At 40.8% G+C, this 15135-nt stretch overlaps 1 protein-coding gene across 1 annotated transcript in view; it reads right to left on the bottom strand.

Moving 5' to 3' along the window:
• The window catches only part of LOC138670279 (sarcoplasmic/endoplasmic reticulum calcium ATPase 3), a 319975-nt gene that overhangs the window by 134591 nt on the left and 170249 nt on the right, over positions 1-15135 (bottom strand). The window contains exons 6-8 of the mRNA XM_069757474.1: positions 7067-7147; positions 2400-2485; positions 1591-2055 (exon numbers count right to left, since the gene is read on the bottom strand). Coding sequence (XP_069613575.1) covers positions 1591-2055; positions 2400-2485; positions 7067-7147 — 632 coding nt within the window. The remainder of the gene's footprint in view (positions 1-1590; positions 2056-2399; positions 2486-7066; positions 7148-15135) is intronic.

The raw sequence follows: 15135 nt of genomic DNA, 5'->3' as shown, positions 1-15135 counted from the left end.
TTTTCTTAACCTAAACCACATTTCGGAGGGTTTCAGCTTTCAAAAGAATAATTTATACAACCAATAGATGAATTTAACATCAGGTTATAAGCTTTTATTTACTTAACATGGATAAGCGACATAACTTCTGTCAGGGAGTGTACTAGCAAGTAATCACAAATAGTCAAATCACATACCATTGTACTTACGAGAAAAATAGGGGTATGGAGACACTTGGCAGAAAGAACAGAATGTTAGAGAGACAAAGAGCAAAAGACAGAGAAGAGAAATAATCATATTAAACAGTGCTGTTGGAGTTAGTATGTAAGGGGATTTCCATGTGTACTTTATCACTGAAGACCTATCCTCATCATGAGCCATTTTATGGACCTATTAACATCAGAATGGTGGTGATCTGAAACTCACCGCCACTCACCAAATAGCTGTAAACTGTGAATGAAGCCAAACAATACAATGCTGTTTACTTTCTAGTGGCTATACTCTGGTACTGCAGCTCAGTGCACATTCATTACAAGAGGAAATATACTGCAGTACCTAAGAAAGGCCACTACTAAGTACAGTGAATGAGCTGTGTCATTCAGTTCCATTCATTGCTTATATCCGGCCTTCACCAGAGCTGAAAACAGCAGATCGCTGAGGGTGCTGGGTTTAGGACCATCACCAATCTGACATGGATTAACTATCCAATGAAAACCTAGAAAACCCCATTTAAGAGACAACAGAATATAGTTTGGGGCAAAGTACCAAATAGCTGAAACAGTAAGTCAGTAGTCTAAAATACTGACCATAAGCCTCAAACGGGTATTAAGAGCAGGAATGTACCTGACCTAACTACTTTATATGGGATCAGAATATTCAAGTCTCCATTTGGCTTCTATTTGGAAACCTTGAACTTGCTTGCAACATTCAATACATGATACGTTGTTTTTTCACAAACTGTATACAGAAATATAACACAGAAATATAACAATATGACAACGTGCCTAAAACCACAGCATAGACAGATCTCTTAGTTGCTCTTTAATTTGCGAGAAAGTAAAAAAAAAACAAAATACTTTACACATTGGCATGTACCTACATTCACAATACATTTTAGGAGTACTCTCAGTCCGTGCACATAAATCATGAACCATCAGCAGCTTTCAACTAATAAAGCAGTCTGTTCGATCTAAAGAAAATATTATGCAGTAAGGCAGTAACAGGTAGATACAATCCATAAGTCAATTTGGACAGAAGTTGCTAAATTAAGGGCTTTACTTTTTCTAAACTTCAGGTTCAGAAGAATGTTGACATGTCATAGGGACAGATCATAACCTTTGATAGTTGTGAGTCCACTTGCTTGAAATCCACACTAATAGCTGAAATGAATGAGCAGAAGCAGTCATCTGGAGGTTAAGCCTGTACGGCTATATGGCTTTCCTCCTATGAGTCCATACACACCACCCAGCGATCAGTGAGGGTCGGTGCAATTAATGCCTCAAAGATTAAAACTTCTAACATGTAGCCATTAGTTATTTTTCCTTTTGAAAAAATAATTACAGTGTACTGTACCAGAAAGCATTGATAAGTAGCAATGGAAGAATCACTTACCCTGGACACAGACATCTGATTGGTTGTCAGAGTACCAGTTTTGTCTGAACAGATGACCGATGTGCAGCCAAGAGTCTCAACGGATGGCAGACTCCTCACAATAGCATTCTTCTTAGCCATTCTACGTGTACCAAGAGCCAGACAGGTAGTAATTACAGCTGGAAGCCCTTCAGGAATAGCCGCCACAGCCAGGGCCACAGCAATCTTAAAGTAGTATATAGCTCCACGAAACCAAGAGCCCCCGTGAACAGGATCATTAAAGTGGCCGATGTTGATGACCCAAACAGCCACACAGACCAATGAGATAACTTTAGATAGCTGTTGTCCAAATTCATCCAGCTTTTGTTGCAGAGGAGTTTTCTCTGGCTCGGTAGCAACCATCTGATTTCTGATCTTCCCGATCTCTGTGAAAACACCTGTTGCAATAACTACTCCAACAGCTTTACCAGCAGCAATATTGGTTCCCTAAAAAAACAGCAAAGTGATTGTAAAACAAGGACATAATTAAACCAAGTAAACAGAATGTTAAATATGCTGTTCTATCACTATATAGTCTCAGATGTGCCTCCAAGTTATCAACGTTGCATAGCATTGTTGCGAGGATAGAACACAGCATCTCATGGGGTACACAGAAAACCTATGGGTGTCATGGTCCTATCTCCTTACACGGCCTGTAGCACACTTACATTTTAAAATCTTGACATTTAAATTAACTTCAACGTAATTTGCAAAAATGCAGTCGTAAAATATAAATTTACAGAGCAAGACCAAAAATTGTATATTAACTGACAGGCTTAACTTTTACTTACAGAGAAAAGCATATTCTTTTTGTCCTGATTGACTGCTCTGGGGTCTGGGATTGGATCTGTATGTTTTATCACCGAAACAGACTCTCCTGTAAAAAGTAAAATACCATGTTTTACCTTACTTTCTAAATATAGTATCCGAGGCGGACATTCTGTATCGTTAGATTATTTATAACCCAAAATGCAATTTGCTGTGAGAAAAGCATTTAGGGTGACCACAGTGCAAAAATGTGTAATATATTTTATAGTATATAACACAAAACAAGAAGTGATGTTCCAATTTATAAATTCATAATAAAAAGGAGAACCAGGAGAACATAAGCAATATGTATGTACAGTATGTATGTATGTATGTATGTACCGTATTTTTCGGACTACAAGACGCACTTTTTCCCCCCAAAAAAGGGGGGAAAATGGGGGGTGCGTCTAATAGTCGCAATGCAGGCTTACCGTGGCGGCAGAGGTGCAGCGGCAGAGGTGCGGCGGCAGAGGAGGCGCAGTAAGCGGGGTCCCTTTCTCCGGTGAGGTGATGCAGCAGCCCGGTAAGCAGCAGAGCCGGGTGAATCCTGTTGTTATCGGTGGTGGCGGCCATTTTCCTGAGGCCGCGCGTGCGCAGATGGAGCGCTCTGCTTCCCGGGGCTTCAGGAAAATGGCCGCCGCGATCTCCATCTGCGCACGCGTGGCCTCCCGTGGCCATTTTCCTGAAGCCCCGGGAAGCAGAGCGCTTCATCTGCACACGTGCGGCCTCAGGAAGATGGCCGCCCCCACCGATAACAGGATTCACCCGGCTCTGCTGCTTACCGGGCTGCTGCATCACCATACCGGGGAAAGGGACCCCGCTTACTGCGCCTCCTCTGCCGCTGCACCTCTGCCACTGCGGTAGGCCTGCATTGCCTGCACGGTAAGCCTGGGACCCCTCTCACGCCATACCTCTCACTGCACCTCCTGATCCCAGCACCTCCTCATCCCAGCACCTCCTCATCCCAGCACCTCCTCATCCCAGCACCTCCTCATCCCAGCACCTCCTCATCCCAGCACCTCCTCATCCCAGCACCTCCTCATCCCAGCACCTCCTCATCCCAGCACCTCCTCATCCCAGCACCTCCTCATCCCAGCACCTCCTCATCCCAGCACCTCCTCATCCCAGCACCTCCTCATCCCAGCACCTCCTCATCCCAGCACCTCCTCATCCCAGCACCTCCTCATCCCAGCACCTCCTCATCCCAGCACCTCCTCATCCCAGCACCTCCTCATCCCAGCACCTCCTCATCCCAGCACCTCCTCATCCCAGCACCACCCCACCTCTGCCGACACCTTGCCTCCTGTGACCCTGCTCTGCCACCGCCAGCCCTCAGGTAAGATACTGTAAATTCGGACAATAAGACGGACCCCCATCTTATAAAAAATCTTTTTTTCTGCAATTTTCACCCCAAATTTGGGGTGCGCCTTATGGTCCGGTGCGTCTTATAGTCCGAAAAATACGGTATGTATGTATGTCTGGATATATATTTACACATAAACTCAGATTCTAGCTTGATAGAGGATCTCAACAACAATGGTCAGGGAACTACTATGAATATTTAATTAGAATGATTTGTATATACAGTACATGTTACAAAGACCAATAAACAAATGCACACCTATAAAATTGGATATAGATCTCTATAGCATTTAAGGTATGAGAAACCTACAGAGAATCAGGAGTGTACTCTCATGGGTATAAATATAAGAATAGAGCCCAAGTCATTTACTTATAGTATCAAAAACAATTATTTATTACAAAAGCTCATTAACAGTACAAAACGGCTAAAAGCCAAGATACAAAAGCACATGATGAGAGGGAAGGGGAAAGAACACAAAAAAAAAAAAACAGCCAGAGAGGATTCCTCCATATGTGCTAGTACTAAGAGTAGGTTATAGATTTGTAAAAAGGGGCATCCCTCAATCCATAAATAGTTACATAGGGAGCCCATATACGCAGATGCCGTTACCAAATATGGCTAAAGTAACCCCACTCATGAGCCCAAACACAGCAAGTGCTTACCCATGTGGGAAGGAGAGACCTCAGCAGGCTGAATATAAGGCCCCGACGCGCGTTTCGCGTGGTTGGCTTACTCGGGGGACCGTTTAAGGTATATATAGTGGGTGAAATAAGTATGGAACAAGTCACAAATGTTCTAAGTACATATATTTCTAAAGGTGCTATTGACATGAAATTCTCACCAGTTGTCAGTAACAACCCATAAAATCCACACAGGCAAAGAAATAAAACCATAGATGTCCATAAATTAATTTCCTTTGCTGAGTGTATGGGATCATTGTCTTGCTGAAATATTCACCCTCATTTCATCTTCATCATCCTGGTAGATGGAAGTAGATTTTTATCACGAATGTCTTGGCATATTTGTCCATTTATCCTTCCTTCAAATTATGTGAAGTTTGCCAGGGCCATATGCTGAAAAAACAGCCCCACGCGCCATGATGTTCCCACTTCCAAAGTTCACTGTTGGTAGGTTGTTTTTGGGGAGACATGCAGTGCATTTTAGTTTTCAAAACATGGTGTGAATTCTAGCATCCAAAGACGTCAATTTTGGTCTCATCTCAGACTATATTCTCCCAGTATTTTGCAGGGTTGTCTAAATGTTGTTGAGCAAAAATTAAACACGTTTGAACATGCTTCTTGTTGTTCAACAATGGAATCTTACATACTCCATGCGGGACTCTGAGATTGATTGAAATAGTTGTCTTTGAAATAATTGTACCCACCATAGGTGGTCTTCGGCTCTTTGATGACTCTTCTGATAATTCTTTTCACTCCTCTGTGGAGAGCATCTGCATGTAGCCTGTTTATGGTGAAATAATGTTATTTCCACTTCCATATTATGGCACCAACATTTCTCACTAGAACCTTCAGTAGTTTAGAAATGTTTCTGCAACCAATGCAATCAGTATGTTTTGAAACAATAAGGTTGCAAATATCTTGAGACAGCTCACCGATTTTACCCATCAATTTTATTGTCCATCAGTTTAACCAGCAGATATTTTTTACTAAGTGGCAGGATTGCTTGCTAACCGCTGATAGATTTCAGCTGGTGTCATTACTTTCCATGGTTTTTTGCTCCTGTCTTCAGGTGTTCAATACATTTTCCCTAAGTAACTTCTCACTATTACACAATTTATGGACATCTATGGTTTGATTTCTTTACCTGTATGCATTGGATGGGTTGTTACAGATATTTGGTGACAATTTCATGTCAACAGCACCTTTAGAAGTATATTTACGGTACTTAGAAAATTGGTTTAATTCTTTATTTCACCAGCTGCGTTTGTGTGTGTGCATGTGTGTGTTTATAGAATTAAAGTTTGTGTATATAAAATTGCAGTCATGTCATATATCAAATGGTTATATGGCGATAAACTTTAGTCATTCAAACAGGGTAAAAACATATCTTCAAAGGCATGGCCACATTGAATATATCACATTGTTTAATTGTAATTACTTGCCAAGTGTCAGATATCAAGTATAAAACACAATCCATGCATATAATTCAGTGCCAGCATAGATTGCATAAGTGACATACTCACAGAAAACATCATAGTTCTTAGATCTTACTGGTGATAAATACTCATTGTTATATTCCAGCATTGCACCAGCAATTGACCCCAACGTTCATTTCGGGTGCAGCTTCCTCAAGGGGTGTGGTTATCAGTGTCCTCATAATCACAAATATCTGGCCGCTTTGATCTAGTGATTGAGATTAAGCCAATCATGATGACCTATAGGATGTCTGTGTGCTCGAATCCACACACCCAAAGCATCTTACCCGTTCAGAATGGTTTATCACACTGGCCTGGGTAGGCTAGCGCTTTGCCGCATAAAAGGCATCCGCGATAGGCTAACAGACAACAACAACTGACAATTAGCCAATCACGCATGCCTGATGCACATTATCTGACAGATGGAAGTAGCCAAATGGGGTGCTTGGCAGTCCCATAGACAACAAATGGAGCAGAGGCCATACAAGCATACCTGCGCTACATTCCAGGGGCGGACATATCATTGGTGCAACCTGTGCGAACAAACAGGGGCCCAATAGATAAGGGGCCCATTTCTACCTCCAAATCAGGTGTAATTTTGCATTTTTAGGAGCTCTAAGGCCGCAAAGGGCCCATGTATTGTTCTTGCACAGTGGCCCTTTTCTGTCTGTACACCAGTGCTACATTCACAAATAACAGTTCTCAGAGATCCCAAGCCCCTTTCTCGAGATTGCTGGGAATTGCAGTGATCAGACCTAGAGTGATTAGCAAGTCATCCCCTATTCTAATCTGCGACTGTTGGTTGGACCCCCAGCAGTCAGCAAGTTATCCCCTATCCAAAGGATAAGGGATTGTTTGTATTTTTACAACAGAAATACCATAAGATACAGATATTTTACTCTTTCTACTAGCTGTCACTTTTACTATGGAACTAACAAAATGGTCACTCTAGATGTAAATTTTGGCTTAAAAATAATATACTAAACGATCCCAAGTAATTAAATATACACATAACAAAAATGTCAAAAATTTTACTATAGGGGTCTTTCTTTGTCATGTAGCAATATGTTGAAAATCCTGCCACACACCTCTAATGGTATTCGCGGTAAAGTAACTTAAGTTTAGGTTCTTACCTGTCAGAATTGACTGATCAACACGTAAAGTTGTTGATCGGATTTCAATAATTCGAATGTCAGCAGGCACTTTGTCACCAACTAAAATCAAAGTAGACAACTTAAAATTACTTTACATCACCATAGAATCTACATGTGCATGTATTTTTTTAGGTTTGCCTGGTGATCCTGCTGTATTTATATACTTGTATTTTTCTTTTGCTTTAACCATTCCCAACATTGTCATTTTCTGTTTTTGCATTTTTTTTACCCTGTCAAAAGAATGAAAACTTTTTCATGTGTTCGTTAATGTAGCCACACGTTATTATTTTTGTGGGACAACTTAGACACCATCCATTTTACCATTCAATGTACCGTAATAGATTCTTTCTTCTTTTACTATTTTCCGAGTGCAGAAAATTGAGAACTCTCCACCCCCTTTCCCTGCAATTCTCAGGTAGTTTGGGGTTTTGTTTTTCTGGTATTCATTGCACAATAAAATACCTAGAAACAGGGTCCTCCAAATTCAGTACCATTGTGTCAATGACAAACTTTAGGAAATGTGTACAGAAAAAAAAATTATAAAAAATAAATATGGCTCATATACATATACCGTATATACTCGAGTATAAGCTGAGATTTTCAGCCCATTTTTTTTGGGCTGAAAGTCCCCCTCTTGGCTTATACTCGAGTCATATACCCGGGTGTCAGCAGGGGAGGGAGAGCGGGGGCTGTGTAGTCATACTTACCTGCTGCGGCGCGGTCCCTGCAGTCCCTGGCTTCCCCGGCGCTGCAGATTCGTCCTGTACTGAGTGGTCACATGGCACCGCTCATTACAGAAATGAATAGGCGGCTCCGCCTCCATAGGGGAGGGGCCGCATATTCATTGCTGTAAATGATCGGTGCCATGTGACCGCTCAATTACAGGAAGAAGCTGCAGCGTCGGGAAAGCCAGGGACTGCAGGGACCGCGCCAGGAGCAGGTAAGGGGAGCGCAGCGCTGCGCTATATTTACCTGCTCCTCGCTCCGATGCGGCTCCGTCTGCAGCGTCCTCTAGCAGTGACGCTCAGGTTAGAGGGCGCGGTGACGTAGTCAGTGCGCGCCTTCTGCTGAGCGTCAGTGCTGGAGACGGAGCCGTACGAGGAGCAGGTAATTATTGAAAGCGCTGCCATCCTGAGCAAGAGAGGCGAGTATGTGATTTTTTTTTTTTTTTTTATTGCAGCAGCAGCATTATATATGGAACATCTATGGGGCCATAATCAACGGTGCAGAGCATTCTATATGGCACCGCACAGCGTGATAAGGAGCATCTATGGGGCCATAATGAACAGTGCAGAGTAGGGTTGAGCGAAACGGATCGTTCATTTTCAAAAGTCGCAGACTTTTGGCAAAGTCGGGTTTCATGAAACCCGACCCGATCCCTGTGTGGGGTCGGCCATGCGGTACGCGACTTTCATGCCAAAGTCGCGTTTCGTATGACGCGCTCGGCGCCATTTTTTTCAGCCAATGAAGGAGCGTGGGCAGAGTGAAGACAGAGGTAGAGAGAGAGAGAGAGAGAGAGAGAGAGAGAGAGAGAGAGAGAGAGAGAGAGAGAGAGAGAGAGAGAGAGAGAGAGAGAGAGAGAGAGAGAGAGAGAGAGAGAGAAAAAAAAATTCCCATTGACTTTGCGTTGGGTTTCGTGTTTCGGTCGATCCTCGACTTTTCGCCATAATCGGCCGATTTCACTCGACTCGACTTTTGAGATAGTCGGGTTTCGCAAAACCCGGCTCGACCCTAAAAAAGTCAAGGTCGCTCAACCCTAGTGCAGAGCAATATATATATATATATATATATATATATATATATATATATATATATATATATATATATATATATATATATATATATATATATATATATATATAGCTTGCAGCTTGCATGTGTTCACATTGGGAGTGCTGGTTGGTTTTTTTTTTGTTTTTTTTTTCTTTTTTTTTCTTTTTTTTTTTTTTTTTTCTATATATATATATATATATATATATATATATATATATATATATATATATATATATATATATATATATATATATATATATATATATATATATATATATATATATAGGGCACAGCTTTATAAGGAGCACCTATGGGGTCATAATCAACGGTGCAGAGCAATATATATGGGGCACAGCTTTATAAGGAGCATCTATGGGGCCATAATGAACGGTGCAGAGCAATATAATAATAATAATAATCTTTATTTTTATATAGCGCTAACATATTCCGCAGCGCTTTACATTTTTGCACACATTATCATCACTGTCCCCGATTGGGCTCAAAATCTAGAATTCCTATCAGTATGTCTTTGGAATGTGGGAGGAAACCGGAGTGCCCGGAGGAAACCCACGCAAACACGGAGAGAACATACAAACTCTTTGCAGATGTTGTCCTGGGTGGGATTAGAACCCAGGACCCCAGCGCTGCAAGGCTGTAGTGCTAACCACTGCGCCACAATATATGGCACAGCTTTCTATGGAGCATCTATGGGGCCATAATGAACGGTATAGAGCATTGTATATAGCACAGCTTTATGTGGAGCATCTATGGGGCCATAATGAACGGTGCAGAGCATTGTATATAGCACAGCTTTATGTGGAGCATCTATGGGGCCATAATGAACGGTATGGAGCATCTATTTTTATTTTTGAAATTCACCGGTAAATGCTGCATTTTCCACCCTAGGCTTATACTCGAGTCAATAAGTTTTCCCAGTTTTTTGTGGCAAAATTAGGGGGGTCGGCTTATACTCGGGTCAGCTTATACTCGAGTATATACGGTACATTATAATATATATATAAATTATGTTTTTTTTGTTGTTGTTCTTGTGTCGCCATTACCATGTTTACTATTTTCAGTCGAAGGAGCTATGAAACTGTGTTTATTACATGATGAAAGGTCCTTTTATATCATTTTGGTGTTTTCTTTTTCTCGATACACAGTTTTCAGATATAAAGTTAAATTTTAGATTTTGGAAGACTGGAAACTTATGGATACGGTGTTACCACCTAAAATTGGAACACCAAGATGGAAATTGTGGAATCAGTATTTAATAGACATGTTAATATGTAAATGATGACAAAATGGAAAGACTTAAAACATCTTCCATTTGTTTTGTTTTGAGGAGAAACACTATGCTCTAACAAACGTGCATGCAAGCCTTGGCATGTGAGGTCATTAATGGTTGTCTGGGAAATATACTACCATGTTGAATGTACTTCGGCAAATGCAAAGGGATCTTAGTGATTTTCTTGCCAATCAATGATGTCTAAGATATGCATGTTGGGAGAAAAGTATGATGGCACATTTAAGCCAAGCAGGCTGCACACAGTAACACAAGCAGCATGCGGCCTGACATTGTCATGTTGAAAAAAATCTCCCTAATCACTTTGAAGAAATAGCCATATCACTGGTTGCACCACTAATGTATCATCATCAGCCATCTGCTGGGAAGACAGCTCCTGAGCCTGCATCAAAGATGGGTACCCAATATATAATGTAACAGTTTGTCAAAGTTTGGACAGAGGTTAAAAGGGGCAATCCAAGTCTTAAGTGAAACATGGCCTCATTGAGAATAAAAACAGCTTATACTCACTTCTTGGATTTGCGCTATCATAGAATAATAGTGCTGTAGCCACAGTCCGCTAATGGGCTGCTTTGCTCATACTTCCCTTGGACACACCTCGGACATCTGGGGTAGTTATGAGCACTGCATCTGATCAGTGGCACTGATTGGGTGCAGCACTCATGGGACATAATGTCACGCTGCATATGACAGTATACACAGCACCAGCATCTCTGGAATGGTACCAGTCCAGGAGGTCACTCCTCACAGTAGCGATTGACAGGTTGCCATTTACATGTACATTGCCGGTCACTGCTGAGAGCGGCAGGAACACTCCTGTGATGAGTGACATTAGTGGACTCATGCTTATATATCTGCCGTTTTCTTTCATTGCTTTTATTAGCCATGGGGCACAGACATTCTTGCATTGTTTTAGGTTAAAAAAAAAATTTAGACCTCAAAAGCATAATCAGTTGGCAGACCCAATTAAGCCAGAATGCTATACGATTTGTGAACAGATGATGGTTAGTGAGTTCGTGTCTAGAAAAAAAAAAAAAAAAGGCTTTGACTCTCCACGATTGATAAATTCAGTACGTAGCAGGTTAATGCTAAGTTTGTCCTTTAACAGGTGTATCAACTGTAGGAATGAAACAATGTGGTTTCCTAGGAGGATAATTCAGAAGTAATCTGCAGAGCTAAGCAAAGCTGAAAAAAAGCAAAAAACCACTTTACCACGCATACGGGTCGAAAAAAATTGCAACTGAAATAAGGAGTCAAATCTTAGGTGTATCAGAAAAAAAACATGCTACATAAATGATGAGAATCAGCACTTGAAATCTTTGCTGCACTAAGTTGCTTACTTTACTGAAGGATTTTTCATTTTATCAGAGCAAAAAGCATGAATGTGTCTCATCTATGGCTCATGTGTGCTACTTTTGCCAATAAAATGGAAACAAGTTAAAAAAGTATTCATTAACAACACTGCATGATGAAATCCATCCAGATATCACTAACCATAAGATATTTAGAACATGCTCATGCTTCCATATTCGTGATAATTATATTGACTATCAATAATAGCCATTATGTAATCTATATAGGCCTGGTGCCAGAAGTTTCTATTTACAATACACCAACACATTTTGTAAGCACTGGTACAAGGTAATGTAAGAAAGGATATCAGCAGCGATATTTTGGGCTACCTTATGAATGGTAGAAAGTGTAAGGAAGGTGAAAAAGAAGGATTCAACCATTATAAGATGTGGATTTTGGAGGTTCGGTGTAGAGGATAAGAAGAGTTGGGATAAATTAAGAAGGGTTCATTTCGTTGCAGATTTATTATTTTTGTAAGCAGACAAAAAAACGGCCAATAAAAAGTAATATGAAAAGGTGTAGGCAAACATGATAGGTCACACAGAGCATGCAGGTTATTGAATAAATGTTGTCTCAAAAGGTCTCCTACTAGTATTTCTTGTGCAGAAGCCACTTAGAGGCCTAGACATGTGCTCTTGTGAAGAGAACACAAGACTGTTGTTGGCTGTTACTATGGAAATGTCAACAACAAAAAAATAACATTCATTTGGGATGTGTGCACAATAGACTGTACTAATGAGCAGAGCTGTGGAGTCGGTTTCAATTTTGGTGGAGTCAGAGCAAAAATAATATTTATTTTTTTATTTAAATATAAAATGGTCCGACTCCTAAAATATATAATAAATTGGGTACAGCAGTACAATGAAAGATGTGCTGTAAATGAAATGTCCTATAAATGTCTGTTTTGTTGCTGATCTTGGCTTTTAGGTGAGATGAATCTGTGCTGCACTTTATGTACATGCTCAGTAGTGAGGCAGTGCTGTGGGGTCGGAATCAGGGAAATTGAGGAGTCGGAGGTTTGGCTTACAGACTCCACAGCCCTGTTAATGAGCAAGTAACTAATCTGACAAAATATGAAGCTTCCACTCAAGAAATTCTTGAGCCTTGAACTGTACTGCCACTTTGGACCAATATAGATCCTTTGTACGGAGACACTGAATACCTACAACCAGTGTGTAGTGTAACAGGGAGCTTACTCAGTTTCTAGACAAGATAAAGTACTGATGTATTTTTTACGTTTTTTGAAAGTATAAGAATTGTTATACTAACTAAATGCAATCATGCAACGCCCAAGAAAAAAAAATTAATGCTTTACCCTATACACTTTTACTAGGAGCCTGAGGATGACCAATGAATATATACATTTCTCTAAGTGGCCTATTTTTTAAATAAGGTTTTTGAGTTAAACATCTTCTTTTTAATCATTTTTGGCAATGTTTATTCCTAGATCACAAACTGTTTACCGTAAATAAATAAAAATGAGACAATATTGCCATTTTCACTCTGGCCTTTGTGCCATTTTAGACTAACTTGATGTTTCAGGAAATCCACATGTACATTAGCAGAAACAAACCGGCTCGGAGCCCATCTTCTGTATTGTAACATCTAAAGAGCATGTGAAAGGGAGAGGGAGCAGGGTCAGCTGTGATATCATCTAGTGGGATTGTGAATCTTAGGTACGGTAATCAGCGGTGTATAAACGTGTTACCTGACTCTGATAAGGAGCTGGCAAAAAAGTGCAAAAACAAAAAAAACAATCGCCCAATCCTTAAGAGGTAATTTTTCTATGACCCACAAGCACAGACATGTGCTGGGTTAAACAGGCTTCTCCTATTTAACAACTTAATCCAGGTAGCTGAAGAGAAGTAAACTATGTTAACATGTGACAAGTTTGTTGCAGAAATTTCGAAAATCCTTTTATCTGAATTTCGTTGTTTCTGCAGCAAATAAAAAAAATGTAAGAACCCCACACAACGTATCAAACAGTCCCAGAAAGATCTGCAACAAGTGTGAATTCACTCTGCTATGTGCACATGTTGTGGAATTGCCGCGGAAATTTCAGCGGCAATTCTGCAACTCCCTGCCGCGGGAAATAAGCATGCGGAATTGGCATGCGTATTCCCGCTAAACACTAGCGTTTTGCAAGCGTAATTAGCTTGCTGAATGCTAGCGTTTTCCAAGCGATCTGTAGCATCGCTTGGTAAAATGATTGACAGGTTGGTTACACTTGTCAGTGTTTGACAAGTGTGACCAACTTTTTACTATTGACGCTGCCTATGCAGCATCAATAGTAATATATAGAATTAGGCTTGAGCTAAGCGGATCGGACAAATTCAAAAGTCACTGACTTTTGGCAAAGTCTGGTTTCATGAAACCAGACCCGATCCTAGTGTGGAGAGGGAGAGGGAGAGAGAGAGAGAAAAAAAAAAAAAAAGATTTCCCATTGACTTTGCATTGGGTTTCGTGTTTCGGTCGATCCCCGACTTTTCGCCATAATTGGCCGATTTCACTCGACTCGACTTTTGAGATAGTCTGGTTTCGCGAAACCCGACTCGACCCTTAAAAAGTAAAAGTCGCTCAACCCTATATAGAATGTTAAATATAAAAAAATAAAAAATCGTTATATTCTCACCTTCCGACAGCCCCCACAGACTTCCCGATCCTCGCGATGATCTCGGCAACTCCCGTTCCCAGCGATGCCTCGCGACAATGACTCAAGATGACGTAGCATCACGCGAGACCGTTACGTTATCACAGGTCATTGTCGCAAGGCATCACTGGGAACGGGAGCATCGCTAAGGCCTGGGCTGCATCCGGAGGCCACCAGAAGGTGAGTATATAACTATTTTTTATCCCCAGGGCCTGGAGAAGAGTCTCCTCTCCTCCACACCCAGGTTCCACCCGCACATGATCCACTTACTTTGCGCATGGTGGGCATATAGCCCCATGCGGAAAGTGAGCGGATCAATGCATTCCTGTATGTGAGGAATCACCGCGATTCCGCACAAAGATGCAATTCCGCTGCAGAAAAATACGCAGCATTGGCACAGCATTGCGGAATCACATTGAATTCAATGGATTGTGTTGTGTATGCGCTTTTGTGGTGAAAAAAACGCGGCTAAAACGAATACAATCCGCAACGTGTGCAGCATAGTCAAATGTATGACAAAGATATAGCACTTTTTTAACCCAATACACAACACGTTGTCTTCGTTTGGCTTTGGGTTCTAACTTTTTTTTTAAATTGTTCTTTTAATGTTTTTTAAACCATAACATTCTAACAAAAACGGTCTCATTAACATTTGCATGTCATTTTACTATGTGATTGCTAATTTGTACAGTCAATGTGATTTTCTCTTGAATTCTATCAGTGTGGTTTGCCTCATTTTAAACATAGTTACAATGGGAAACTACAGATTCCGCTACTCAAAATGATTTCAGTAACTTTCCAACATTTTTTCATTTCCTACAAAGCTTTCATTCTGCACGTTCTATTTATGTGGTCAGATTGTCCTTAGGGTTGCTACCGGCAGAACTACATATGGAAAGTACCATGGTTTTCTGAAGGAAAAAAAAAAAAACTCTGGAAAAAGTATCCTGCAGCTTTCCACAGGCA

This window comes from Ranitomeya imitator, chromosome 3 (genome assembly GCF_032444005.1).
Source record: "Ranitomeya imitator isolate aRanImi1 chromosome 3, aRanImi1.pri, whole genome shotgun sequence".
Classification (NCBI taxonomy): Eukaryota; Metazoa; Chordata; class Amphibia; order Anura; family Dendrobatidae; genus Ranitomeya; species Ranitomeya imitator.
This window is presented reverse-complemented; position numbering and strand designations above follow the sequence as displayed.